At 51.1% G+C, this 27696-nt stretch overlaps 2 protein-coding genes and 1 long non-coding RNA gene across 3 annotated transcripts in view; 1 reads left to right on the top strand and 2 right to left on the bottom strand.

Annotated features, from left to right (window-relative positions):
- alkbh5 (alkB homolog 5, RNA demethylase) overlaps nucleotides 1-1831 on the bottom strand; it is a 2880-nt gene extending 1049 nt beyond the window's left edge. Inside the window, exon 1 of the mRNA XM_061273857.1 lies at nucleotides 23-1831. Within this exon, the coding sequence (XP_061129841.1) occupies nucleotides 23-720 (698 nt within the window). The 5' untranslated portion in view covers nucleotides 721-1831. The remainder of the gene's footprint in view (nucleotides 1-22) is intronic.
- The window catches only part of LOC133151102 (uncharacterized), a 9401-nt gene extending 2276 nt beyond the window's left edge, over nucleotides 1-7125 (top strand). The window contains exons 2-3 of the long non-coding RNA XR_009713858.1: nucleotides 4130-4212; nucleotides 6854-7125. This is a non-coding gene — a long non-coding RNA (uncharacterized LOC133151102). The remainder of the gene's footprint in view (nucleotides 1-4129; nucleotides 4213-6853) is intronic.
- myo15ab (myosin XVAb) lies at nucleotides 2013-27696 on the bottom strand. Its single transcript, XM_061273858.1, is given in 70 exon segments — nucleotides 2013-2472; nucleotides 2541-2681; nucleotides 2887-3020; nucleotides 3294-3427; nucleotides 3705-3838; nucleotides 3928-4088; nucleotides 4368-4542; nucleotides 4608-4702; nucleotides 4777-4907; nucleotides 4972-5054; nucleotides 5118-5191; nucleotides 5276-5348; nucleotides 5417-5486; nucleotides 5592-5701; nucleotides 5836-6041; nucleotides 6113-6187; nucleotides 6244-6497; nucleotides 6645-6763; nucleotides 6864-6979; nucleotides 7064-7139; nucleotides 7730-7789; nucleotides 7858-7973; nucleotides 8049-8166; nucleotides 8520-8613; nucleotides 8698-8758; nucleotides 8839-8934; nucleotides 9013-9103; nucleotides 9486-9793; nucleotides 9869-9971; nucleotides 11192-11280; nucleotides 11331-11398; nucleotides 11491-11682; nucleotides 11749-11821; nucleotides 11891-12060; nucleotides 12127-12233; nucleotides 12314-12442; nucleotides 12638-12733; nucleotides 12799-12929; nucleotides 12993-13074; nucleotides 13140-13172; nucleotides 13847-13931; nucleotides 14008-14183; nucleotides 14252-14369; nucleotides 14560-14684; nucleotides 14748-14793; nucleotides 14865-15016; nucleotides 15098-15175; nucleotides 15259-15384; nucleotides 15500-15631; nucleotides 15711-15806; nucleotides 15890-16013; nucleotides 16656-16714; nucleotides 16796-16915; nucleotides 17356-17517; nucleotides 17736-17849; nucleotides 18249-18312; nucleotides 18916-19019; nucleotides 19090-19095; nucleotides 19195-19285; nucleotides 19365-19439; nucleotides 19708-19817; nucleotides 19880-19943; nucleotides 20008-20090; nucleotides 20173-20865; nucleotides 20952-21149; nucleotides 21244-21561; nucleotides 21643-21762; nucleotides 22123-26891; nucleotides 26992-27094; nucleotides 27493-27696. Coding segments are annotated over 68 exon segments (13038 nt in total). The 5' UTR covers nucleotides 26842-26891; nucleotides 26992-27094; nucleotides 27493-27696; the 3' UTR covers nucleotides 2013-2370.

Raw genomic sequence — 27696 nt, 5'->3', positions numbered from 1 at the left:
GAAAAAAAAAATCCCCCTTTACCTGAGGACGGTGACACTGCCGCGGTGGACGGGCAGCACAAAGACGGGCTCGGACACCCGGATGGGCTTGAACTGGAAGCGGCATCCGAAGCAGAGCGCGCTGTCGCTGAAAAAGGACACGGAGACGATGGGCCGCGCAAAGATGTGCAGCGGGTCCACGTGGGACACGATGCAGCCGCCCGGCTGGTAGTCGTTGATGACGGCGCTGTTGACGAAGCCCTCCGGGACGACGCCAGCCGACACCAGGCGCTGGATGACCAGCTCGTGCACCCAGCTCGGGATGTCGTCCACCTGGCCCTTGCGGTAGAGCCTCTCCTGGCCCGGCCCGCGCTTCTCCAGCTGCGCCCCGTACGTGTAGCCCTCGCCGAAGAAGTACTTGTTGCGCAGCGGCGCGCGGTCCACCGTGTGCTCGCGGTACAGTCCGGCCTCCGCCTTGGCCACCACCTCGTCGATCTTCCCCTCGATGCGCGCGCACTCCTCCGGCGTGAAGATGCTCTTCTGGAGGGCGCTGCTGCGCACCCGCTGGGCCTCCTGCTCGCGGAGCTCGCCGCTGTCGTCGCTGTGATCGCACTCGTCGTCGTCGGACTCGCGGCGGCGCCGCTTTCGCCCCGTGCTGCCGTTGCTTGTCCGGTGCTCGTCCCGGTGCGGCGGCATGGAGCGGAGCTTGTCGCGCAGGTCGGAGTAGCCGCTGGTGGCCATGCTGGCTCCGCCGAAAAACAACGCTGCTAGGAAGAGGGGGAGACGGGCGAGCGAGAGCGCTGCTAGGCGCGGCTAAGTTTAGCTGGCGGAGGTCATGTGGCGACGGCAAAAGCGGCCCGTCACGATGTAGCTCGGGTCGGCTCACACGAGCTAGTCCGCTAGATTTCTCCCCGTTCGAGTGTCGTCGAAATCAGTCTGTGTCCGCGCGGCGCTAGGCTAACATTAGCCGCCAGTCCGCTCCAGCCAAGCAAAATCAATCCGCGTTTCTGCTGCTAGCTCGGTAGGCCAAGTTTGGAGTGAATCCGCTAGATCCCTCCGCAGGTGCCCCGTGGACTACGCTGGGCGGGTGACGTCAAAACCAAGCCGCCTGTTAGCCTGTCTACTTTAGCTTCTTCCGCCGGGCGACTTGAAAATCAATCCGCACTGACACTGATGTGGCTCGGCTCCCTCTTTCGCTAGCTGTTAGCACTCCAAGCTAAAGGAGTTCGAATCCAACGCTGGTGCCTCGAGCGATGCTCGTGAAAAACAGGCCGTGCTGGTGAAAGTTTGACTCGCTCGCTAGCTAGCTTGCTAGGCTAGTTTGTGCCGATGTGGCTGAGCTAGACTATCTCGGCCAGCATTTGCTAAATCCACTGGATTCTTCCGCTGGTGTCCCGACCGCTGGACCAGCTGACGTCAAAAATTAACTCGCTTTGGAGTGGGTGTAGCTCGCTTAGGCTAACGACCGCAAATGGTCTCCGGCCGTTCCGCCGCTGCTTTGAGACGCGGACAAAAATGAAGGTTTTGATGTATCAGAAGATATTCCCAAGGAAAAGTAAAAGCCAAGTCAAACACGACGTCGTCACTACGACGTAGTTAAGCTTAGCTTAGCTTAGCCTGGCTTGGACGCTCCGCTGCCGCCGCCTGAAAATGCCACCAAAAATACGCGCAGCGACATCTCACAACAAGTCTGTTATATTTCCCGAATAATAGCGTGTCCACCTGGATCGCCTTTGGGGAATTCGGGGGAAAACTCCCCGTTCTTCGCAGCAAACTCTGCCAAACAGCCGAAACGAGCACCGTCTTTGGAAAGGGGGAGGGAAGAACAACGTACAAATCAACTCGCGTAACCCTGCCAGCCCTTTGCGCGTGCGCAGTGACAAAGTGCCATCTTGGAGGGGGCAGAGCAGTCACGTGTCACGAAGACGCTTTGGCCATCTTGGGACTCGTCAAGGCGTCTGACCCACAAAACTAATTATGTCCCAAGATAAAATGGAAAAATGAGCTAACTCCGTATCTTTTTTGTTGTTGGATGAACTTTTACTTTTTTTTTGCATTAAAACATTACATATTGAACATGCAATATCATTTTCTTAAACAAAATAACATACATTTTGTCTTTAAAAAATGGCAAAAAAAACATACAAAATGTATATCATGTAAAACTGTAGTATGTAGAAAATATAGTGACACACTTTGATCTTTGGTTAGCAAGTTTCTAGTAATGCTACAATATTTAATACATGTACACATTTGCCAGTCGCAGCATTAGGCACGCTTGCTAATTAGCCACATAAAGGAGCTAAGCAATTTTTTTTTTTTTTTGCATAGCAGCTTGAAGTGCAATGAAGAAAAATACCAAGATTTTAGCATGGTCTGGTCTGTGGAGCACTACAACACAGTGATCTCGCTGGGCGGCAGCGTGAGCTGCTTCTGGCGCCATGACATCATATTCTCCACCTGCATGGCGACCACTCGGCACAGCTCCAGCCCCTACGCAAAAACACCGGCGGCGGCGTTTGGGCAAATATCTCCGCGAGACTTTTGCATCTTTTTCATACCTGCTCGAGTTGCAGCTGGATGAGGCGCTGTGTGTCCGTGTCACCCAGGACCAGGTCCACGTACGGGTAGCTGGCCCCGGCAGAGGGCCTCTGCGTGCGGCTGGATTGCACCTCGGACAGAGGGACCACTGCCATCACGTCCTGCAACGGACAAACGGCACAACGTTGGAGATAGTACTCTCTGGATTAGATTGAAAATTCAGCCCCTGCAAAAAAAGTCTCAAGAATCCACTCCAGAAAACACTTGGAAAGTTTGGGGAAAAAAAGGAAGTCAGCCATTTTGGTTCCCAGTGGCCACTTGATGCTCCTTTTGTCCATCAATAAACTTGCTAGCATGCTTTCTCACGTGTGTGCTTTTGTGCAGGAAGTGGAGACCGTTTTGATTGACAGCAACGATGCAGGGGGCGTAGAAGGAGGTCGAGCTGCTGCTGTGGATGTAGAAGAAGGACGAGCCAAACATGGGGAACGCGCTCACCAGTCCTACACACACACACACACACACACAGATTAGGCTCCCATTGCATATGCTTAATAAGGGGCACGCCGACCCCATCGGGACATCATCAAGATTCATTTGGCTGCTCGGACAGCCAACTTTTATTAAAGCGTTGGAACAGCGCTAAATGATTTCCCCAGAGCTCCCAATCAAATATTGCAGCTGGAGTCCGACTGCTCAAGTTTGTATCAAGTTTCCTTGTGGCACTCAGCGCACTCGTGACTTTTTGTTCATTGAATTCCATTTCAAGATCTCACCCATGAACTGTGCTCGGGCCTGGTGCGGGCTGAGGCTCTGGACCTGCTGCATGTGCTGCGTGGCCATGGCAACCCACTGCTGCGGTGGCTGCTTTTTGAAAAGCGGCGCCGCGATGTACTCCGACAGCTCGTGTCTGCGAAAGACACGTACATCTTCTCACTCCAGGTTTTTTCCCCCTTAAGTCGGCACGCTTGTCTGCTCCACTGACGCTTGCACCATGAAAGAGCAGCAGATAAGAGGACCCGCGAGTCGTGCGACTGATGCCGAACCTGTCAACAAGTCTGTCCTTGCATGCTTGTTGAACTGTGGCAAAACGCCAAAAGTGTTGGAAGGCCTCAAGATCCATGATTGATCGACATGTCAGTTGTTGCTAGGCGGATTTGAAGGACAACATCAGATGACTGACTCACATGCTCGGGATGAAGACGTTGTCTTTGGCTCTGTGCTGCAAGGCGGCCAGCTTGGAAATCTGATGGAACTGTTGATCGCTAACTTTTCCTGACGGCAGAACGTTCAGGAGACCTTTGCGGTAGTCCGGAAGGATCTAGTGACACCAGCAAAGAACACGTATTTGGAGTTTTTCAGCCAAACTATGACGAGCGTATTGTCGTTACCTGTGCCCATGCGCTGTACCTGGTTGTAGTGCATGGTGACGTAGAGCTCGTTGTCAAATTTCAGCGGCTGCGTCCAGACCACGCGTCGGAACCAGAAGCTGTAGTTGTTGTCCACCAGCTCGGCTTGGGTGGCCGCGTCCAGGATGTACTCGTGTTTGCTGAGCGGACGCACGTTCTGACCTGACCGGGCAAGTGACATTTTTTTTTTTTTTTAATAATAGCGCATGCCGTAAGCGGTTCCGGACCAGTTGAGTTCAGAAGGCGGAAACCCGGTGAGACGGTCCAAGCCACCACATCGGGCAAGGTATGTGATTTTTTTTTTGTTACATTTCATAGATAACATACAAATGTCAGCTAACACCAGGAAAGACATATTTAGCGGGTTATCGGGTCACAGCGCCCTCTACTGGTATTGTGGCCAATGCTGTACAAAACTTTGCGGCAGTTGTTCAAACGCACCTCCGTCGGTGACCAAAAAGATGGCGTACTCCTGGATGGCCTCCAACCTGAGCAGGCCCATCTCGTAGCACAGCTCCTCCATCACCTCCAGGGAAACGGAACACGTTTTGATCTTCACGTGGCGTTCCAGGCCTCCCGGAAAGAGGAACAGCTGACGCTTGGAGCTTCTGCCAGCCTGAGGGCGTCCAAACCAACGTCAGAGCGCCGGCGGAGCAAACGTGCGAAAGGACCACCTTTTACCATCACGGCTTTCAGCTCCATGTTGTTGGGTGGGACGCAGCGGCCGCCGTATTGGAACGTTTTGTCCAGGTTCTGCTGGCACGCCTTGGCCATCCCTGAAACGTATTGGGACGGCTCATTGCTTTGACCGCTTGTTGTTCGGACTCGCACGGGGTGGTCTTCGCGATACCCTGATACTGCACCCCGGCGCCCAGGGAGGCCTGCGTCAGGTATTTGAGCAGGAAGGGCTTGAGCACGGCCGAGCAGCGAGTGAACGCCGTCAGGATGTAGAGCAACCTCCACCCTCGCTGGCAGCTCTCACTACAAACACGTCTGCTTTTTGACTCGGGCGCGTGGATTGTGCGGCGTGCAAGGGAAAACTCACGCTTTGGAGCTGCTGTTGGCTGTGATTTGTTTGAGCACTTGACAGTAGGCCTCGTCCCTCATCACGGTGAACTCTCCTACCAACTGAACACACACCTGGAAGTCAGAAGGTGTACCTATTGTAGTGTCCGGTGATGGGGCACACACCTTAAGGAAGGTGCTGACCACTTCCTGCTCCGTCAGCCCCTTTAACGGCGCGTCCCCCATGAAGCGCATCACCGCTACACAATGGAGACAAGTTGATTTTCCTCTAAATTGCAATAAGGCTGTATTTGTTTTGTGTAAGATGTAATTAGACGACGCACAGAGGAAAAGGTCCGCCGCCACTCGGTTCATGGCCGGATCGGTGAGCTCGATGAGGGACTCGCTCAGGGGAATCTGGAGACAGCACGCAACAGGCATCGGCAAAAAAAAAAAAAAGACAGTAAATGTTATTCATGAAGAACCTTGGAGAACTTGATCATCTCCTCAGGCTCCCTGGAGACTCGGCTCTTGTTCCTATTCTTCAAAGAGTCCCTGAAAGCAGGATCAAAACACACTAAATTATTTAGTTTATTGAACAAGATGAGTTGGTAGCTGTTCATTTTGAATCGATCAGAAGATAGATTGAGAACTAATTACCCGCTCCCAGGGACGGCCTGTCTGAAATACTTCCTGGCAAACTCCAGCATGTCGTATTGACTGTCCTGCAGCGTCGTCTCGTCTCCGTCCGAGCCATCCGGAGAAAGCCTCTGAGCGAAACAAAGATGGTGGCAAATTGATTCAGTGACAATGTGTCTCTCGTTTGTGAAAAGTTTGGGAAATTTCAAATTCTGCACGGATAGGTCAAGCCCAAAAACGTCGTTTGTGTGGCGTGTCCTCGCACCTCGATGGTCTGATCTATCTCGTGTGCGGCCGCGGCAGACGCCACGGCGACGGCCACGGCCGACGAGCCGGCGAACCGCTCCGCCCCGCCTCGGGGTTCTGCCTTGCGGTCCAATGGAAGGGACAGGAAGTCGGGAGGCGCCACGGGGTGGACGCACTCGGACGGAAAGGCGCCGGAACGACCAAACACGGCGCCAAATTTCCAACCTGACAAACGTGGAGTGAAAGAGGTTCGTGAATGGAAAGGCAACATTGAGAAGTTGATCATCATCGCTCACCAAAGTCCTGGGTGTCCTTCTTGAGCTCCTCCAAGAAGACCACCTTCTTCCTCACCACACAGCCATAACTGTAACCTACACACACAGCCGTGAAGCGCACACCCATGCTGGGCTCGTCCGCCACGACCCACCTTTTTCCAGGCCGTCCAGAACCTGCAGCCGGACCACGTCGCCCTTGTGCAAGTTGAGCAGGTGTCGCCGCTCGGCCACAAAGTTGCGCTCGGCGATGGCGTACCGGGAGTCCTTCTTAATCTGGCCGATGAAGTCGTCCACCAGCCGCTTCACCTGCGGCGCCTTGGCCGAGAACAAGACCAGCTTCTCCTTGCTCAGGTTGAACTCCAGCATGTTCTCCGAGGGGATGCTCACAAACAGGATGTCGGCAAAACTGAGACAGGGGGACAGTTTGGAGTCACCGGACCGGTGAAGAACCTCGTCATTGACGCGTACGGACGTCAAAGTTGTATTTGATCTTTGACGTCTCTATGCGTCAATGGCAGTGAATGACCGTAGCCATTTGCAACGGCATCCGTACGTGTACGCTTGCAGGACTCGGAAGTAGTCTGGAGCTGCGGCGCTGCTCTTCACCGTCTTCAGCAGCTTGATGCCGCCTTGCCACACCGACAGCACCTGCACGCCCGTTCCCACGCTTCCCTGCACGCAGAAAAAGCCGCCCGCCCGCCGCCGCTCTACATACTGTACGTCTATGTATCGATGTTTCTTTTGGTTTTGTCCCCCCCCCAGGCACCCTCACCGATGCCGGGAAGAGTCGGGAGAAGTAGATTTCCCAGGTGTCCGTGGCGGCGGCGACGATGCGTTTCTTCACGTGTTCCTCCACCGGATCCGTGTTGGGTTGCACCCCGTGTTCATCTGTGAGTCCCACGCACACATGCGTCAGGAGTGTGTTAAAGCGTGTGTAAAAGTGGCGTGGGAAGAAGAGAGAGACTTGACTACCAAAGAGAGCTTTCATCCGCTGCCTTTCATCGCGGCGGATGCGGACGCACGCCTCTGACAGGGTGTCGTTGACGATCTGCGGAGGAGCGCGCAAATTAAGCACGCCGCTTTTCGTCGGCCGCATCGGCGACAAAGCGGTGACGGCAAGCCGCGGGAAAAGAAAGGCAGAAAATGTAAAAAAAAAAAAAAAAAAAAAGGATCATCAAAGGATATTTGGAGATGCTTTGATGAGCTTAGTGGCAAATCGCAATCACAAGGGCCGCGAGTCAGAGGAGTGTCTTTGAGCGTTGCATTTTAAAAGTATCTTTGAGCGTCAGGACGGTCCTTTGAACGTGACTGAGGGTCTACTCGGGTCTTTGAGTGTGGGCTCATTTAGGCGGCGTGTCTTTGAGTGCCACGTCGCAACATCAAAGGAGTGAGTGTCTTTGAGTGTCAGGTTTTCAAAGTGTCTGAGTATCACGACGGACCTTTGAACATGACTGGGCATCTACTCGGGGTCTTTGAGTGTCAGGTCATTTAGGCAGCGTGTCTTTGAGTGCCATGTCACAAGGGTTGCTTCGGCCACATCGAAGGAGTCAAGTTGAGTGTCGCGACGGATTGACTGAGAGTCTACTTGGTCGGCTCTTTGAGTGTAACATTGTCTTTGAGTGCCATGTTGCCCATCACCTGTTTGAAAATGAGGTCCAGCACCAGCGGATTGTTGAAGCTGTCCTTGGGATAGAAGACCTGCCGAGAAGAAATTCACTCAACGTACCGTGTGGTCACACAGTCCAAACAAATGAAGGCTTAGGCACCTCTTTCCTCAGGTAGAGTTTCCATGCAACGTTGGTGTAGGTGTAGTGTTCCTGATTGGCGTTCCGGTGCACTTTGGTCTGGATGCTCTCCGATTCCACCGGAAGCTCTCGAGAAACTGCGGTAGGTCCAAATTCACGTGAGTCACGTGACCGGGAGTGTTTGCGCGAGGCGCGGTCAAGGGTGCGAGGACCTGACGGCGGGACCGGCACCGGACGACGAGGCGCTCTGCTCTTTGTGTTGTCGGTGGGCTGGGAAGTGGTCTTGGGAACGGCGGATGCAGAGGGGGGCGGGGCCACAGGCCGCTTGAGCTAAAAGTACAGCAAGCGTCATTAAGTACCGCTGTCTTGGAGTGTTGACTTTTGCTGAGGTCTTTGAGTGGTTGAGATTGAGTGGCAAATTTGACTACAACTGTCATTCAGCGTTTTGAAGACCACTAAGAGATTCAGATAATTAGGAACGTCTACATAAGCTGGATAGCAATTGGGATCATTTGAATCAGGTGTGTTGCAACAGGGCGACACACAAAACATGCAGGACACCAACGGACGGACAGGACCGGTCCGCCCCGCCACGACTGGAATTGCCCACCTCTGTTTTAAAGTAAGTGTTTTTGAATATTATTTTCGTCTAACTGTCTTGGTGTGTGCGTCGGCACGAGCACCTGCGGATCAGGACGGTTGTCCATCTGTGGTTTTAAGATCTGCAAAGCTTCATCGCGTGCCGTTTGCTTCTTCTTAAATTTACCCTCTGGTCTCCTATATGAGAAATATACCACAATTACGTATACACGCGTGCCCTGACCTCACATGACCGTAATTAAAAAATAATAATGTTGCGACCTTTTTCCGGGGGCAGATGGCTCCATCGGGGGAGGTGGCGAGTTGTACCGCTTGATAATTTCTGGAAGAAAAAAAAAAAATCATATTGATTAGATATTATTTGTAAATGGATACTTAAGTTGAATCATATAAAAGTTTGACCTTGAATATCCTGACTAGGCACGATCTGATCAGAAATCCGAGCAGAGTACTTCACCACTTCGCCAGCAGGGGGGGCAAGAGACGTGGCCACGGGGGCTACTCGCGCACAAACAAACAGGCACAAATCAAAGTGGACAAAAATAGACGTGAGAGAGGCCAACGTGTGATTCTCACCAAACGTTTTGGCCGCTTTGTCATGATTGATGGGAATTCCAGGAGCTTTCCTCCGAGGACCGCTGTCCCTTTTCACGTCATGAGACGCAGCCTGAGCTTTCAAATGGACTCATGAGTGCAAAGATTCTATTCATAATGATTGCATAAGTTGTTTGCCAAAAGAGAACTTTGATTAATATTCAACAAAGAAAGGTGCCATGTCATGAGAATCATTTGCAATCTGAGTGTGATTGAATTTTTTTCAACATGGCTACCGTAATTTTCGGACTATAAGTCGCACCGGAGTATAAGTCGCACCAGCCATAAAATGCCCAAAAAAGTGAAAAAAACCCATATATGTGTAAATAAGTCGCTCCTGAGTATAAGTCGCCCCTCCACCCAAACTATGAAAAAAAACGCGACTTATAGTCCGAAAATTACGGTAATTCTCTTTGAGTATTTTTTGTCTCTGAGTATCTTCATGCGGCGGTGACCTGTGGCGGTGAAGTGTTCCCGCTTCTGTCATTTTGACCGTCGGCCGTCTGAGGGTCCGGCTCGGACGTGGGAGGGTACGAGCGGGACGGCGGGCCCACGTCGGCGTAGGGAGACGCTGGGAAGTTGGCGTACGGGCTGGGCGGGACGTTGGCGTACGGACTCGGCGGGATGTCGGCGGCGTACGGGCTGGGGGGGTGCTGGAGCAGGGGACTGGAGGGGGGGCTCGTGATGGGCGAGCTCGGGGGGCTGGACACGGGGGCCGCAAAGGGAAGTGACATCACGCCGCCGACGGGAAGCACACGAACAGCTGCCGAACACACAAACATCATTTGTGTCCCTCGCGTGATTTACAACGTGTGCTGTTTTCGTTTTTGGGTCTGACCGCCAGGTGGAGGCGGGGGGCCGCCTGAAGGGCCTTGCTCTTGCCACCCAACTCCTCCGCGGCCCTTCAACCTGCTCAGTAGCAGCGCCGCCGAGTCCACGTCCTGTCAGGGACCACAAAGATAAGTTCCAGGCAGTCTCTGCTAAGGGAAGGAAAATGCATGACAAATGCCAGCAAATCAAATCAAATAAATATCGTTTAGTAAAATGACATTGTGTTGAAACTGCTAAATTAAAAATAATTATTACGAAAAGAAGTAAAGCTATGACAAATAACCAAAAAGAAATTCTGCTGATATCTAGACGGGTTGGTTGATGGGTAGCTGGGAAAACATCAGGTTTGTTTGAAAATGATGTTCTTCGCTTTGACGTGAAAGAATGAGCCCAGCGAGCCGGGGTAAAAGGGAAAATGTCTTGAGCACCGTTTGTCGGATATGCTTTCAAATCCGTCAGCTGTGAAGCGGGCCGGGCGGGTCGGTCGGTCGGGGCGAGTGCGCCGAGCGGAGGCCAAATCCTACCGCTGGATTGTGGTGAATAAAACATGCTGGCTTATACTTGAGGGAAAGCTTTGGAGAAGGCCTGGGCCATCAATAATAAAGAAGACTAAAACGCAAGTGCTGTATGTGGAGTTGAGATGTTGACACACCACGTGAACTCGGTGGATGACGCTAACCTTTCTCGCGTTCGCTACAAAAACATAGACCATTAGTCACTGACGCTGAACTGAATTAAGCGACCACAAACAGCCAACAAACCCAGTTAAACAAAAGACTCGGTCATTGACCAATGACTAAGCGAGCGCTAATGACTATCATGCTAAAAAACAAAGCTAACTGACCAATTAAGAAGCTAACTCGTTTGTATGTAATCAAAGAAGCTCACTAGTTTCTACGTAATCATGTTAACTAAGTGGTTACCCCCAAAAAGCCATTAAGCAATTCTAATTGCTAATAAAATAATCTGCCCAAAGGAGTTTGGATGTAATCGAGCTAACGTAACGGAAGAACCAATGTAGCGCCGTATTGCTTTCCATCTTCAATCAAAGCATTCGTGCGTCACAAATGAGTCAAGTAGCGTGCGTGGGTGCGTGCGTGCGTGAGGCAAGTGTCAGTTCCCGCCCGGTAAGCTGATCCGCTGCCACCGTCGCCCGGCCGGCCAGCTTCGTGAAATCACCGCGACCATCTGGTGCCCGCGCCGCTTGCGCCAACCGGGTAACCTAATCTCGCTCTGTCCGACACATCTGATACGCGTCCGTTCCTGTCGCCTGCTTCCGATAGCGAGTGAAGGACGCAAGCCGCGATGAAGTTCCCTAGAGGCAACTTACTGCGCTCCCGTCGGACAGCACCGGGTCAAACAGGCTATCCAGGAAGTGATCCATTCCTGGATGAAGCTCCAGGTCTAAGGAGAACATACCTGCTTGGGTCACACGACAGTTGTGTATGTAAATGTGTGTGTGTGCCTACCCTGGCCATCAATGATGGCCGACGGTATGAATCCATCATTGCTGTCAAAGTTGCCCCCCAGCAGACTTCTACAAAATCAAGTCAGACAATGTCAGGAAGACCTTTGCCCCCCCATTTTAAAAACACTACATACTTGGCTAACTAAGCGTCCGTCTCTTACATGCTAGCATTGGCCCGGACGCGTCCCGGTTCCTGAGCGGAGATGATAAAGTAGCTGCTGTGCTTGGGGAACAGGGCAGGCAACTCCAGGTCGGACATCAGGTCCAGGACGTAGTCTGAGCCCTCCAGCTCCACCCATTGCGCCGGCTCCTTGAGCAGCACGGACCAACCCTGACGGCCTTCCGTCACGCCCCTGAAAACACTCGCCGGGCTCAATGTTTCGCAACGCTGACCATGTTGTTGTTTAAGTTCTTCTTACCTGTGTTGCAAGATGTCTTTGGCCATGTTCTCCCCTGTGGTCCAAGAGTGCACCGGACACAGGACGGACACGCCTGGAGGAGCGCACACGTTGAGGCGAGGAACAAAACTCATTTGGATGCTGCGGCGTTGCGGCCCGGTACCGTCCAAGCAGTGCACGTGGAGGAGGGTGTGCGCCCTCTTGCGCTTGGCCGTCCACTCCAGCAGACACGGCGGGTAGGTGCGCGGGGAGCCGTCGCCGCCGTGCATGGCCTGCAGCAGAGCGTGCTGACACACCGAGTCGTAGCCCTCCGGCCCGTAGTCCGACACAAACCTGAGAGCCCGGAACGTGGCTCAACACGAGGCGTGAAAGTCGGGGGCATGGGTTAGTCCGACTTACTTGAGCAGGTACTTGGCCAGCCTGGGAGAAGGCGGGAAAGCGGACAGACACGAGGACATGAGGAGCCAACCGCGCTCGCAATTCAGCACGTTGGGATTCCTCCAAACCTGCAAGCGGGTCGACAAAAGGCACGCCGTGACTTCCAAGGCGATGACGGCGAGGCGTCGCCTTAGCGCTCCGTCGGCACCTGATTGGCCACTTGAGCAAAGATCTCGTCCCGGAGCTCGGCGTTGGCGAGCCCTTTCTGGATGATGTAATTCCCAAAGAGGTTCTCCTGAGCTCCGTTCAGCTCCGGGTCGCCCATGAAACGTAGAATCTGACACATAGTTGAGAGTTGCTTCTTTTGTTTGTGCTATTTGTTAGCTAGCAGTCCGTTAGCCCGGTTACATAACACCGCTTGGTTGTTACGTTACGAATCGGGAAGGTCAAACATTTTCGGTGATAGTGAACCCGTTGGCTGCCAACCCAGTTAACTTGTTATTCTATTTGTGTGTTGGATGGGGTGCAGTACCAGAAGAAAGATATTGAGGGCTCCTTGCTTCAAGTTCTGATCCAGTCGGGTCAAGGAGTTGTCCAAAGGGGCCGTCAGCATCCCAAAGGACGGCTCCTAAAAAGCCGCCCGCGACCTTTAAACACAGCTTTGTGTGCGTGTGTGTGTGTGCGTGCGTTCACCCTAAATATGGCGCGGACGTAATGAGTCATGAGGTAGTTGTTGATGTCCAGGGGCAAGGTCAGCTGGGGTTCAAGCTGAACTTTGGGAGCCTGGACCAACGCCAGGCAGTCTGAGTGCAGCTCGGTGCCACCTGCAAACACGCACACAGGCTCTCACACGTGTTTATTTATAGGCCCGTCCCGTGCGCATGCACCTGAAGCCCCCTGAAGCAGCGCCGCCAACTCAACGGGGATGGGCAGCACCGTCACGTTTACCACTTCTCGGTTCAGGCGGTCCTACACACACACACACATTTTTGTCTCAGCATGTGACCATCCTCATCCTCCTCCTCCTCGCTCACCTCCTCAGCCTTCCTCGCTGGCTCCACCACCGTCTGATGAAAGGACAACATAATCAAAATGTCAAATGAATGCGCTCGTTCATCATAATGACACTTTATATTTTTGCTTGACACAATTTTGCAGGTTCCAAAAAGGGACAAATTCAGTCATGGCAACACAACTTAAAACTGCACTTTTGAGTTCCATGTCGGTTTTTACCGTTTTCTTCCATGTATAATGCGCCCCCATGTATAATACGCACCCTAAAAATGGCATGTTGATGCTGGAAAAAAGCCTGTACCCATGTATAATAGGCACCCAAATTTTGACTCCTACTTAAGTCCGTAAAAGTACAATTATTTTACTTTAAATTATTTAAATATTTATATTATTTATTTATTTATATTTATATTATGTTTATAATTATTTTAAATTATATCCGGATTAAAAAAAAAAAAAAAAAGTCTTTTTTTTGTACCCATGTATAATGCGCACCCCAGATTTTAGGACAATAAATTAGTTAAATTTTGCGCATTATACATGAAAAAAAACGGTAATTTATTTTTGTATTCAATTACATTATTACACTGTCAAATATTTTTTAAACACAAACTAAATGGAAGCACAGTTTTGCTTAGTAAAAAAATCCAAATATTTCGACTTTTTTTTTCCATGAAATAATTCATGAAATGATGATTATTATTATTACACTGTCCACGACACGTACCCTCAAGTAGCGCTGCCGATTGACGACGATTCGCATGGTGGCCCGAAACTTGACGAGACACTTCCTCCTGCGACTAAACTTCTTTCTGTGGCGAAAACCAATCAAGTGTGAGATGTTGCATTTTTGCAGAAAGCCGCGCGACGTCTCGCTGGCTGGCTCGCCTGACGACGTAGCCTTTGCATCGGGCCTGCAGCAGCGTCATGCAGCGGCGGAACTCCACAAAGTTCTTGCGGATGAAGTACATGCGCACGTATCTCTGCAGCGTGAGGGCGGCGATGTCGCGCACGCGCTCGCGCTTGCCCTCCAGCAGCCGGTGGAGATCCTCCTTCAGGAAGATCTGCGCGTGCACACGCAAGCATTTTAACGGCTCCCTCCACGTGCGAGCGGGCGAGCGGGCGGGCGGACCTTGGTGACTCCCAGCTGGTAGGAGCCGACCTTGACGGGTCCCAGTTTTCTCAGCATGACGACGCAGTTTTCTCCGTCGGGCGTAGGCGCGTCTTTCAAGCAGAGCAGCGCTTTGTACCTGCGTGTGCACAACCTCTTCGTTCTCAAGCTTCTAAAAACATTCAAATGCTTCATTGGAGCAAAATCCACAAATTGATCTCCAAAGTCGAATTCGTTCACCGCCATTGACGGCTCTCGCCATTTCAACTGTTCAAAAGTTACTGAAGTCATTCAAGCTCTTGTCCGCTGAGACAAATGTGGCTTCTCACCTGCTTAGGAAGCTGCGAAAAGTCCATCTGACGGGATAGCCCTCCTTGCGTATGCGGATGGTGTCCATGATTCCTGAGTAGCGCAGCTGCTCGCTCACCAGCTCCAAGTCAAACGTTGCCGCTTCCTAAAGGGCCGCAAAAAGTGAGCTCTTCTGCTCCGGAAAGTTAGCGCGGCCGGCGTTAGCTACCTTCCGCTGGTTTGGTTTGATGCAACGCACAAAGTACGGGCGACACCTTGGTAGAAAAAACAATCGGTGAATGGACACAAGGGAGCCGTCGTAACTTTTACCCACGTTCTCTTCTACCTCTCCATCTTCTCCAGCAGCTCCTGCAAGCTGCTCTGGAACTTGGCGCCGACCGTGCCAGGGTGGAAGCGGCGAGCGGCGCTGCTGCGCCGGGCGTTGGAGCGATTCTGCGACGTTTCCTCGGAATGCTTCAGGAAGAGCTCGGACACCATCTGGAGGCCCGCGCACGCAAAACACAGGTGAGCACTGAGCTCGCCCACACGCAGATGATTGAAAAGTAGTCCAAGTCTGACTTCGTTTTTGCTGCGGATGAAAAGCTCCAGGACATCTTGGCGCACCGTGTCAAAGTTCTTGTCCAGAAACTTGGTCACCTAAGACCCAAAACATGAGACAACATGAGTCCCAACTACTTGACACTCATTTGTCAGAAGTTTGGATGTCTTCCCGCTTTTACCTGGTAGGTGACTTTGCCAGCGTAGTGCTTGAGGGTGAACTCGGGCAGCGGCATCTTGGGCTTGGCATACAGGGGGTCGTTGCCGTGGTGATAGTGGCACTTCTGCAGGAAGGTGTGGTCCGTGGCCTGATGGATGGATGGGAGAGCAGGTGAGCGGCGGCCATCTTGGTGGCCATCTTGGGGGCCATCTTGGCCGCCATCTTGGCCGCCATCTCGGCCGCCAATGGCGTTCAAGGCTCACCTGAGGGAAGCCGCACTGGTCGTCAAGTACGCGAAGTATCCCGTGAGGCTTTGCCGCGATCAAGTCCAGGCAGGCTCGGTCTTGGCCGAAGGGCTGGTGCCGCCACTCGATCTGCTCACGCATGTACTCCTCCTACGGGCCAGATCTCAGATCTCTTGTTGATTTGCGGACGGGCTTGGTATAAAAATAAAAAACAAGGTTTTTCCCTGACCTGCTCCTGCTGGATGGTGACTTTGTTAAAGAAGAACTGCAAAGTTTCGTTGGCGTAGTTGATGCACAGCTGCTCAAAACTGTTCACCTGGAGATCCTGCGGAAGTTTTATTGAAACGGTGCGACCTTCAGTGTCAGCGTCAGTTATAACTAATACACGGTAAAAGAAAAAAAGGTGACCTCGAATCCATAAATGTCCAGGATGGAGATGGAGAGCGCCTCGTTGCGAGGGTACACCCGTCCGTTGATACGCTCCGTCAGCCAGTTGAAGAGCAGCGCGTAGAGGATCTTGGCAACGGCGTCTCTACGAGACACGAACACGCGCAACAGGGTTGCTATGGAAACAAGAGAACCTGGTTGCTATGGCAACAAGAGGGCATCTGAAAAGATAAGACCCCCAAACCTCTCCGAACACCCCCGGACGCTCGTCTTTACATCCTTTGTCCTTACTTTCCCCCTTCCAAGGACGGCAAGAAAATCTCAGCGAGGTTTCCCACAGCAATAATCGAGTTTTATGCCGATTCCATTTTCCTTATTCAAGTTTGAATTGTCATAATTTTTAATCAAACGTATAGCAAGTTTGTAACATGTCAGAAAATCGGCAAAAAGTCTCCATCGCCGTTTTCCAAAGTGCAAGCAAAAGTTGGATTTGGATTCAGCACAAAATATCGTTTAGCTTTCAGGACGACGGGAATCGGAATCCACTGCGGAGAAGCTGAAATTGGCAGCATTTGGACACATTCAAAAATAATTGTCGATTAATAAACGATTAGTTGTCGATGATTCAATTAATTGTTCCACCTCTAATATGTCGAGGGCCAAGGTGTATTTTGAGGCCACACTTGTAAAAAAAAAAAATCTTTTTGCTGGTTTCTTGTGACCCCTAAATGGTGAAATAGGAAACCATAAGAAAAAGGATAAATCCATAAAATGGACTTGAACTGACCTGGCATCCACGGCGCTTTCCACCGTGAGCGGTGTGGCTATTTTTTCCCTCGCTGTGTCCTGCAAAGGCAACACGCTGCACATCAAGCCTTTTCATGAAGCTTGCGTGTTATTGGCGTGTGGTTGGCATGTGGCGCTCACCATGACTTTGAAGGTGACACACTTCTGCAGGCCTTCAGGCGACACCTGCAGCAGCTCGGCGACCACTCGTATCTCCTGAGTGCTCACCGCCGCCGCCGCTGCCTCTTGACCGCCTCCGGCCTACAGGGGGCATCGTTAGCGACGGTGGCGCAACGTAAGGAGCGCGGGCCACATACGGCACGTTGTCTTCTTGAATTCGGCCCATGGAGCATTCCCATGATTAAGAGTGCTTTACTTGTTTTTTTCTCAGAATTGATTGATCAAAATGGGATGATTCATTCTGATGGATTATTTATTGATTTTTGATCATCTCATCCAGTAGTTAGTTTAAACATCGATTTCTAAAAAATAAATAAATAATTAAATGAACAATTCTATATTTTTAGTTATTTAAAAAAATAATTGACTCATTATGACCCGATTTATGATTTAAACACATTAATATTTTAGTATTTAAAATGGGAAATATTTTAAACCAACATTCTTACAATATTAAATAATTTAAAAAATATAAATATATATATAAAATAAAATTTAAAAAATAGTATACTGCCGTCAACCTGCTGCGACTGGAAGTAGACGTTGCCGAGGTGGAGGATGGAGGAGAGGAGGCGGTATATGTCCTTTTGCTCCTCAGCACTGAAGCGCAGGATGTCCATGGAGCTTAGCAGGCGGCGGAAGTCCTCCCCGTCGTCCTTGCCTGCGATTTTGCAGTCACCTCCCTGCGCTCGCGGACACACGCGGGCCTTAAAAAGCGCCGCTCCAAAAGCCCAGTGGCATTCATCAATGACATCAAACAGAGTGAAAGGTCACCCAAGCCACATTTACATTTGCGCCCGTTCATTCATCAACATCCAGAGGACAAATGTCACCTTGGAAGCGAGATGACAAGTCATTTGTGAACCCCCAAATTGATTGGCCCCACGCTCCGTGCACGTACCTGGTTGAGATAATAGTAGGTCTCGGCATCTTGCAGATACAGTGAGCGTTTCTCGTGCGAGGGAAGCCCTGCCAGCATCTCGTAGAAGATGTGGTAGTTTCGCTCCCATTTGGCCTGAACGCAAGAAAGAAAAACAAAAATTGGAACACATGGATGGATGGATGGATGGATGGATGGATGGATGGATGGATGGATGGATGGATGGATGGATGGATGGATGGATGGATGGATGGATGGATGGATGGACGGATGGATGATGGATGGATGGATGGATGGATGGATAGATGCATGGATGGATGGATGGATGGATGGATGGATGGATGGATGGATGGATGATGGATGGATGGATGGATGGATGGATGGACATGTTTGATGGGCATCAGGATTAAAGCCACACAGCATCATGTTTGACACCTCACACTGACTGACTCATGAATCTCCTCTTTCTCACACTCTGACTCACTTGTAAGAAGACGCCGTGTATGTGTATGTGTGTGTGTGTGTCCAGTTTACCTGAAAGACAATGCGTGACTTCTCCAACAGGTACTGAGATGTTATGGCACCGCTGATTAGGCCCCTGATTAATTAAGGTAGAGTGGACACACACACACACACACACAGAGTTGAGCGTTAAGTAACAAGCGGTGCATGTGTAATGTGTTTGCGTCGTCTTTGGCGAGGTCAGCTTGTCGGCTAAGTGTGTTAATGCCACACGTCAGAGTGTTCGATTCTCTGCGTGTGTGCTATCGTTATCGCAGTGGGCGGGCGCTACGCTACTGCTTACATAAGAACCACACCAAAGAGGTAAAAAAATATATAAAAAAAACACATTTCATTAGTGACAGCATCATTTTTAACTGTTACAAAAAAGAATGACAACAGGCTTGCTAATTTTGTTTCTCATTTATCCAAATTGCGAGGCTACAAATAGCAACTATGCTAACAGGCCAATTATTTTCTCATAGAAGTGTCCAGTTTTCATACTATTATTTCAAATATGCTAAAAAGCAGCTAAATGCTAACCTGGCGGAGGAACGCTTGAATGAAATGCTTTGAATAGCTTGAGAAATGTGGTACAAATAAATTGTGGAAAGATTTTGGAAGTCGTCACAGTTTCGCAAAACATTTGGCGACGTCGAGAAATATGCGAGGATTTTGCCATCGTTTGCTCAGCACTCACTCCTCCATGCAGAGCTGGGTGAATTTGCCAAAGCGTGACGAGTTGTCGTTGCGCACCGTTTTGGCGTTGCCAAAGGACTCCAAAAGGGGCGTGGCTTCCAAAATCTAAGAAAACGTAAATACACACATTACCACGGCAACCCCCCCCAGCAGGCTCGACGACACAATAGCTTACCTGGATCTGACGCCACACGGTCAAGACGAAGGAAATCGACCATAGCGTTAGCTAACATTTTGGTTCCGTTCACAGTTCACGAAAAAAAACAAATGGCGGGCGTACCTGTTGCGCCACGTTGCGCTTGTGATGTATGGCTGTCAAGTAACGCAGGATCAGTTTGGTGGCTTCCGTCTTCCCAGAGCCGCTTTCTCCACTGCAAACAAATCATGCACAATTGGGAGAATTTGCATCACGTTTAAAAAAAGAAAAGAAAAACAATGCAAACGCAGTACCTGATCACGATACACTGGTCGTCTTTGGCATCCATCATGTTGGTGTAGGCGAGATTAGCAATGGCAAAAATATGACTGCAACACAGACACACATTTTACTATCAGGCGCTAGTTCAATGAACGCTCGACGATACCTCTAAGCTAGCAAAATAGACTCTTAAGTGTAGCATTAGCTAGTAAACTTCAATAAGCCAAACTAGCAGGTTGGACTTTTTCCAAATATAAAATACATAAAATACCAGGATGGACTGAAGTAGCCACTTAGCTAACAAGATGGCTTCTTAGTACGTTAGCCATCAGACTATGGAGGTAAACTCGCCGTTGAACAAAATGAGAGTCTTACGGAGGGTTGTCGCTCAGGCCGTGGCCTTCGTATTGCAGTACCATGTCTGTGCCGTAAATGTTGAGCAACTTGTAGGGGTTGACGGAGACCAGGATGCTGCCGATGTACGTCTTTTGAAAGAAAATATACAAGTGTCTTTGTAATGGGGTGTGTGCCTTTTGAGCAAACTTACATAAATGAGCTCCTGGTCGTAGCGTTTCTTCAGGTTCAGCAGGACGGTGGTCTCATTCAGTTCGCTGAAATTAAACGGGTAGGATCTCGACAATGTCTTGGGTCAACACTCAGATATTTGAGGCTTACGGCATCTGCGTCAAGTCCTCTATGCCCTCAGCCCAGCGCTTGACCCTGTGGCCGGTCGTCGGCATGCTTAAGATAGAGTAGATCTAAAAAATAACAGTGGTGTGTAACTAGGCTGAAGGATCTGGTCATCATGGTCCAAATTTGAGATGATTCTCTGTGAACTACCTTGTCATACCAGCTCTGCCCAGGATCCCTCTCTCGGACAGGAGTCCAGTCTGGATCCTGAAGCTGTTCGTGCTCGACGTTGGCCGTGGGTAAATAGCTGTCCAACACACCGGTCTCTCTATACATGGACCACTTGGCCAGATGCTGGACCGTGCCGTGAGGTAAAACTCTTTCAGCAGCCCACACGTCCTCCCCTGTTTCACCGCCGCCTCTGGCGTTCCGGGCCCAGTGGCCTGAGTGCGGCCCATAGGGTGGGACTGCAGCGTAACGATAATCCGTGCCGTATAGCGCCGGTGGGGGCCTGTACGAAGCGTAGCGAAGCTGCTGGTTTTGAATGGCATTGGCCAGGTTGGGATTGTGGAAGCGTCTTGTCAGGATGGAGCCGTCCGGCAACCTACGGGACAAATGTGGCTCAAGTTGAATTTTTCCTGACCTGATCTCTTGTGGTTTCCTTCCTCACCTGTAACGGATGCCACGCAGTTCGTCGTTCTTCAGGGCGGAAGAGAGGTTTGGACTGTCGGGTTTCGGTGCTCCCGTGAACACTGAGTTTTGAGGGAGATGAAAGAGATCGGAAGAACGAAGGCCCATGTTCTTCCTCAGAGCAGCGGTGAGGTTTGGCTGCTGACCAGGGATGACCAGGGAACCATCAGGGAGTTGATACGAAGCATTCCGAAGGTTTTGATTGGCAAGAGCCTAATGGGCGGTAAAAGCAGGAAGCCGTTTGCAATCTGTATACCATTTGCAAAATCATTAATGCAAACAGAGTTAGGATGATGTACTTTTGACAGGTCGGGAGTGAGCGGCTTGCGCGGGTCGATGATGATGGTTCCGTCAGGCAGGGTGTACGATACGCCTTTGAGGTGAAGGTTTTGAAGGGCAGCGGTCAGGTTTGGGCTCTTTGGTTTTCTTGGGTCAACAATCATGGTTCCATCGGGGAGGGTTAAGGTCGCCCCCTTCAAAGCTGGGTTATTAAGAGCCTGATACGGAGTAAGTTCAAATAAGTTTTACAATTCTGAGAGACCAACTACTTTATCATGTCGATACATTTGCAATCGGCAGTTGACAACAAACCTTTAACAAGTCTGGCGAGATGGGTTTATTGGGGTCTCGAACTCCCTCTGGGAGGTTAAAGGAAGCATTCTTGAGGGTAGGGTTCTGAAGGGCGTTGGCGAGACTCGGAGAGACGGGCTTCCGCGGGTCGATGACGATGGTACCGTCGGGCAGTGTGTAAGATGCCGATTTCAGGTAAGGGTTCTGAAGTGCTGCCGCGAGGTTGGGGGATTTTGGTTTCTTCGGGTCAATGACGATAGTACCGTCAGGCAGTGAGTAGGAAGCTTCACGTAAGGCGGGGTTCTTTAGGGCGTTAGCGAGGTCTGGCGAAACAGGTGCCTGTATGCCAAGACACAGATTGTCAAAGGCAGAAACAATGTGTATTCAAGTCATTCATTCTAGTCACAAATCATACGTTACTTGGTTTTTAGGGTCTATAATTGTGCCATCGGGTAGAGTGTATGAAGCTGTCCTGAGATCCTGGTTCCGAAGCGCCCTGGCAAGGTTAGGGGACATGGGTTTCAGGGGAATTCGCGGGTCCTGCATAGGGCAAAATTGACAGTGACACTACTTGGTGAAAAGCACTTGCTGTGTAGAAAAAATCCTGAAGGGCCACAAGAGACATGATCAATTATGTTTGGAAGATGCTGTTTTGAACAGTTTGAACATTTTCAAAGGCGCAGGAAAAAGTAGACAAGACTAGGGAGAGAAGACCATTAGATCATTTTAGACCGTTATTTTAAGTAACTAACAAATTAGACGAGAATCTTTGTCAATAAACACACGCCAACTGTAAATACAAATGTTATACAGTATATAAGTAATGGCCAGCCAAAACGTATGTAGCCTATATATTTTTGGGACAGCCTGTTTATGAACAGAAGTTGCTTTAATACCCACCCTGATAACTGATCCATCAGGCAAAATGTACGAAGCTCCCCGGATTTGCTGGTTTTGCAAGGCTTGACCGAGCTGCGGTGAGGAACGTGGTTCCGCATAGGGTGACAACAAGGTTCCGTCTGCCAGCCTGTACGATGCCCCCATTAACTGGGGATTGTGTATGGCACTTGCCAGCATTGGTGAAGAAGGGGGTGGAGGTTTGTAGGGGGATCTGAGTTGCAAAGGAGTCTGATAGGTTACTTGGCGGAGGTTTGGGTTTTGCTGCAGCGCGCTGTGAAGCTCGGGGCTGACGGGAGCGTAAGGGTTACGGCGTTGCATCATCGGGGATCTTAAAGACGTAACGCTCTGGAAGTTGCCACGGTTCTGTAAAGCGTCATACAGCAGCGGTGCCGGGCCAGGCTCGGATATGTAATCGTACCCGGTAACATACGTCTGTCCGTATGGCGAGTGGAGATGCGGCGTGGGATAGGAAGCCACACCACTGAGTGCTTGACCGTATCTCATAGCTCCAGAAAGCAGTGGAGACGAATGCCCAGACGGGGCTGCGTAGGGCGACTGCGGCCTTTGAAGGGGGGAAGCATAGGAAGCATCTCTGAGAGCCTGGTTTTGCAGCGCTCTGGAAACCAATGGGGAGGAAGGGGCCATAGGCTGTTCATAGGGAGATAACGGTCTTGGTAGAGGTGAAGCATAGGATGCTTCTCTCAGTGCCTGGTTTTGTAGCGCTGTAGAAACGATAGGGGAAGAAGGGGCCATGGGCTGCTCATAAGGAGATAGTGGCCGTTGCAGAGGTGAGGCATAAGATGCGTCTCTTAGTACCTGGTTTTGCAGGGCTCTGGACACCATTGGGGACGAGGGGGCAATAGGCTGCTCGTAAGGAGATAGTGGCCTCTGCAAAGGAGAAATGTAGGACGCGTCTCTCACCGCTTGATTCTGCAGCGCTCCGGACAAAAGCGGAGAAGAAGGGATCGCTGGTGACCCGCGGGGAGCCAATGGGGAAAGGTAGGAGGCGTCTCGAAGTGCCTGGTTTTGCATTGCACCAGAGAGCAAAGGGGATGAAAGATGATTTGGTTCAGCGTATTGGGCTGACATTCTGTCCATGTCGGCTTGGGGGCCAAAAGGAGAAGAGAAAGAAGCCTGGCGAATGGCTTGATTTTGATAGGCACGAGACAGCATTGGCGAAGCAGGGGTAGCGACCGGATCGGTGAAAGGATCCACGTAGGTCGAGGTGTACAGGTCCGGTGGCTGGACGCCGTGGGCAGGCAAGAGGGGACTGGACATGCGAGAGTGTCGAGGAGAGCCACGTGGAGATGCGGGATGCGAAATGTGCTTCGGTGAGGGTGAAGGTATCCTCCTCAAGGAGTTTTGGGCAACAAGTGGACGCCCCCGGGCTACAGGACGCGGAGGAAAACGCCCAGACTCCCGCCTCACAAGGGGTGCACGGTGTATCAAGTGAGGTGACTGAAAAGGAGAAGACTGATGCGAAGAGTCTATGGTGAGTACAGATGATCTATTGCTTCTTATAGAGCCGGCATGGAATGGACGCACATTCTGGGTGGGTGGGGGTACTGGACGCCCTCTAAGACCCATAGGTGAAGGTCTGACAGTTCCCATGGGAACATTTCCACCCATCTTGCGTCTGGTTAGTGGTGTGGGATCCCTCAGTAGCCGAGTCGAGCGACGGGAGAGAGTCGGGGACGCCGATCGAGGCGCTTCGTGGGATAAACCTCGCTGAGATTGAATCGGAGATTGTCTTCTGCTAAGTTGAGGAGAGAGGACGGGAGATATAGGATCTGGAGATGATTGTCCTGTCAACCTCCTCCCTCCAAACGGACTACCGGCAGGAGCAGGTGATGCGGGTGGACTTTGCATCCTTATTGATGCACGTGGGGAACCGGGAGGAGAGTGCTGTATCCTTGAGGTCCTCGGTGATGGTGGAGGACTTCGCTGAATGAAGGAAGCGCGAGGGGAAAAAGACGGTGAGGGTACCTGAGCCAAGGGGGACTGAGGTTGCATTCTGGGATGAGCCAGGGGGGAGGCCACGGGAGAGGGCGGATGAGAGATTCGTTGTGAAATGAAAGAGGGGGGTCTTTGGGCATTTGTACTATTCCTCATGGCTGGATGTGGGGAAGGGATTTGTCTTGGTGGCAAGATCGGTGAGGGTACCATAGGATTGGAGTGATGTAGTACCTGAGGTGGAGGGATCACAACCGAGCGTCGGGATGGACTGGGAGACTGCGGCATGCGGCGGGCAGGAAGTGGGGACGTACTTGCTTGCTTGATAATCATGGCAGTTGGCGTGGGAACTGATGGAAGGCCATAACCCTGCTGGGGTACCATCTGGGGATGGGCTGATGCCATCTGTTGCAACATCATCTGTTCTTCCGGTGACATCATTGCATGGGAACTCATCATATGTGACGACATTATCGGCTGCTGCGACATCAGCTGCTCATCTGATGACATCATTGATTGGGGAATCATCATTTGTGAGGACATGGCTGATTGCTGTGACATGGCTATTTGCTCCTCTGGTGTCATCACTGATTGGGAAATAATCATCGGATGCGACATCCCTTGCTGTGGGGTTAACATGTGTTGTGGGGACATGACTTGGCGTGGTAGAAATTGGGGTACCATACTTTGCTCCGCTAACATTTGCTGCTGCGGTGACATCGCTGGGATTAGCCGCTGAGAGGACATAATCGTTTGTTCTTGCGGGGACATCATTTGCTGCTGTAACATCATGTCAGTCAAATGTCCCGGTGCGAGAGGTATCTGGTCTTCGTACTGGATATCGGACATATCTTCAAATTCTGGATCAGGCGGAAGATTAGGCGGAGGTGGAAGCGGTACCTCGAGCCGTTCTTTTCCAAAAAGGCGCACTTGAGGTCTGGGAACTCTGAATGTCTCGCCCCCCTGAAGCCCTCCAGTTTCAACCTCATACTGATCCAGCTCATCTACGTACTGCTCTCCATACTGACCCTGAATGTCTATTATTTGCCCCCCAGAGACCTGTTGGCCCCCTTGTGGAAAACCAACCATCTGCTGAGGGTTGAAGTCTTGGTAGGGCACACCCACAACATCATGATAGTTTGGTGGAACTTCCCCGTGCATTCCCAAAGCTGCCGCATGGACGTTATTGTAATATGCTTGCCTGCTGTCATAATAATCAGCTGGTCCATTTTCATCGTAATATACCTGAGCCTGATGAAGTCCATACACTGGATCTTCACCCATTGGCGCATAGTAGTCTAAACCAACTTCGTTGTACATGGGCATGGCTTGTTGTTGCTGGTAGCCATATAACGCTGCTTCCTGGTTGCTGTAGTACCCTTGGGCAACCAGATGGGGGTCATAGTAGACCCCCGTGTCCTCATCATAAAGACCTTGCGCATAATATTCCGCACCGGGGTCGTAGATGCCCTCATCTTCGTAGTACCCCAAGTCCTGGTAGTCTGCCCCTGCTTCGTACGGATCTTGGTCCCCAAAGGCTATCTCGTCACCGTAACCGTCATAGGCATAATCCGGATGTCCGTGACCATTTTGGTCGTACCCGTGGGGGTCTTCCCACTGCTCGTAGCCGTGGTTGTGGTAGCCGCGGAGATGTCGTCGTCGGCCGTGTCCCTCGGAGTAATGCTCCTCCTCCGCTTGCCTTTGCATCTTGTTGAACACGAAACGGTCGTTTAGCCATCTGGCTGCCGCGGCAACCCGACCTAGCACCGTACTCCGACCCTTCAATCCTGCGGTGGAGCCAGTCTTCTTCTTGCTAAACAAGCCCTTGAAGAAGCCGCTCTTCTGAGACGAGTTGCCCCCTCCACCCAGGCGCAGCAGCATGTAGGTGGGCTTCTTTCCATCGCCTGCTGCCTTCTCCTTGGCCTCCTTCTTTCTCTTCTTGCTGGCTTTGAACCTCATCATGAAGCGAGAGGTGTTTTTCAGAATTGACTTGCGGCGCTTCTTCTTGGCCAGTCGGTTGCGCCTCTTGCCCAGGCCGAGGAACAAGCGCGAGGTGCTCTTGAGCTTCTTCCGGCTGTTTCGCCGCCGCTTGAAGCCTGAAAACTTCATGAACATCCGGGACATGTTCTTGAGACCTTTTTTCGGGATTTCCCGAACGGGAACGGGAGCGGCCTCCTCGCTCTTCTTGCCTTTCTTCTTTGGATCGGCATCGGACCTCCCATCCTTATGGCGGTGGTGGTGGCCGTCCTTGGATATCTTTTTGGGTTCCTCGTCCTCCTCGTCATCTTCATCCTCCTCGTCTTCTTCGGAGTCTTGGCCACCTCTCCTTCGCCTCCCTGTTGGCGCGGCCCTCCGTCCTCCACGCCCCCGGCCCCGCCTGTCATCCTCCTCCTCTTCTTCACTCAACTCCTCATCATCCTCTTCCTCTTCATCATCCAGGAGCTCTTCCTCCTCCTCCTCTTCCTCCTCCTCCTCCTCCTCTTCTGATTCCACTTTCTTTCCCTTCCCTTTGTCTTTCCCTCCTTTCCTCTCCTCCTTTCCTCTCTTGTCCTTCCCTTTCTTGTCATCCTTGCCTCCTTTCTTGTCACTCTTCCCTCCCTTCTTGTCCTCTTTCATTGCTTTCTTGTCCTCCTTGGCGGCTTTCTTGTCCTCCTTTCCTCCTTTCTTGACATCTTTCCCTTTCTTCTCTTCCTCTTTGCTTTTCTCCGGCTCGCCCTTGCCGCCCTTCTTTTTGTCGTCCTTCTTGGGGTCTTTCTTGCCAGGCATTTTTGCAAGCAGTTAGCTAGCGGCGCTCCACCATGGCAGGCCTCCAAATTCTGGAAGACATTTGAACACAGACATGGGGTTGACTTTTAAGCGTGAAGAATACAAGCTGATATGTTCAGAAGAGTGAAACCAAATGCTCCGGAGTCTGACCTTTAAGAGAGTTTGGATACGCCTTGGTGGATTTGTGCTGCGCCAGGGCCCGTCCGCCTTGCTAGAGCTCCAAACTGTCGGAACGCGGTCCCCATCAATCCTGCTGAAAAACACGCAGATATGGAGACATTCCACAAGTATTCCGACAACCTTCAAAAAAACACATTTAGAAAGAAACCACCGAGACGTGACCTTCAGTTTTTTCGGCTTTGTTGAAAAAGCGCCTGGGTGGTCGAGATTGAATTGATTGAAAATCATTTGCGCACCATTTTTTGCATAATCAAGTAGATGATGGATGATTTTTTTTTTTTTTTCTTCAAATTTCCCAGGATCTATGTTTTGGAGCATATGAACTCCATTTTATCGAGGTCTCCCAAGGCCTGTCACTACCACTGGATAAACTCTGATATCAGGGCAAGAGGACAAACACCTCCCATAAATCTCAATCTGGCAACCCAGACACACACACACACACACACACTGATAGCAGGTTGTAGTCACCTCTCCACTCAACGTGGTGGCCGGGAGCTTGGCGCTATTCCAACGTTTTTTTTTGGTCTGGAGGCAGCTCGGTAGAAAAACAAAACATGCAAAGCAAAAGTGTTTAGGATGTTTTCTTCTTCTAGCCTACTCCGTCTTCCGTCCCTGTGACTGTTCACGGCATGCCTCCGATCGGGGTTTCTTGCGGCGGCCGGCGCAAGGAGT

The sequence above is a fragment of the Syngnathus typhle genome, linkage group LG3, assembly GCF_033458585.1.
Source record: "Syngnathus typhle isolate RoL2023-S1 ecotype Sweden linkage group LG3, RoL_Styp_1.0, whole genome shotgun sequence".
In the NCBI taxonomy this organism is placed as follows: domain Eukaryota; kingdom Metazoa; phylum Chordata; class Actinopteri; order Syngnathiformes; family Syngnathidae; genus Syngnathus; species Syngnathus typhle.
The sequence above is the reverse complement of the archived record's forward strand: the minus strand, read 5'-3'. Positions and strand labels throughout refer to the sequence as shown.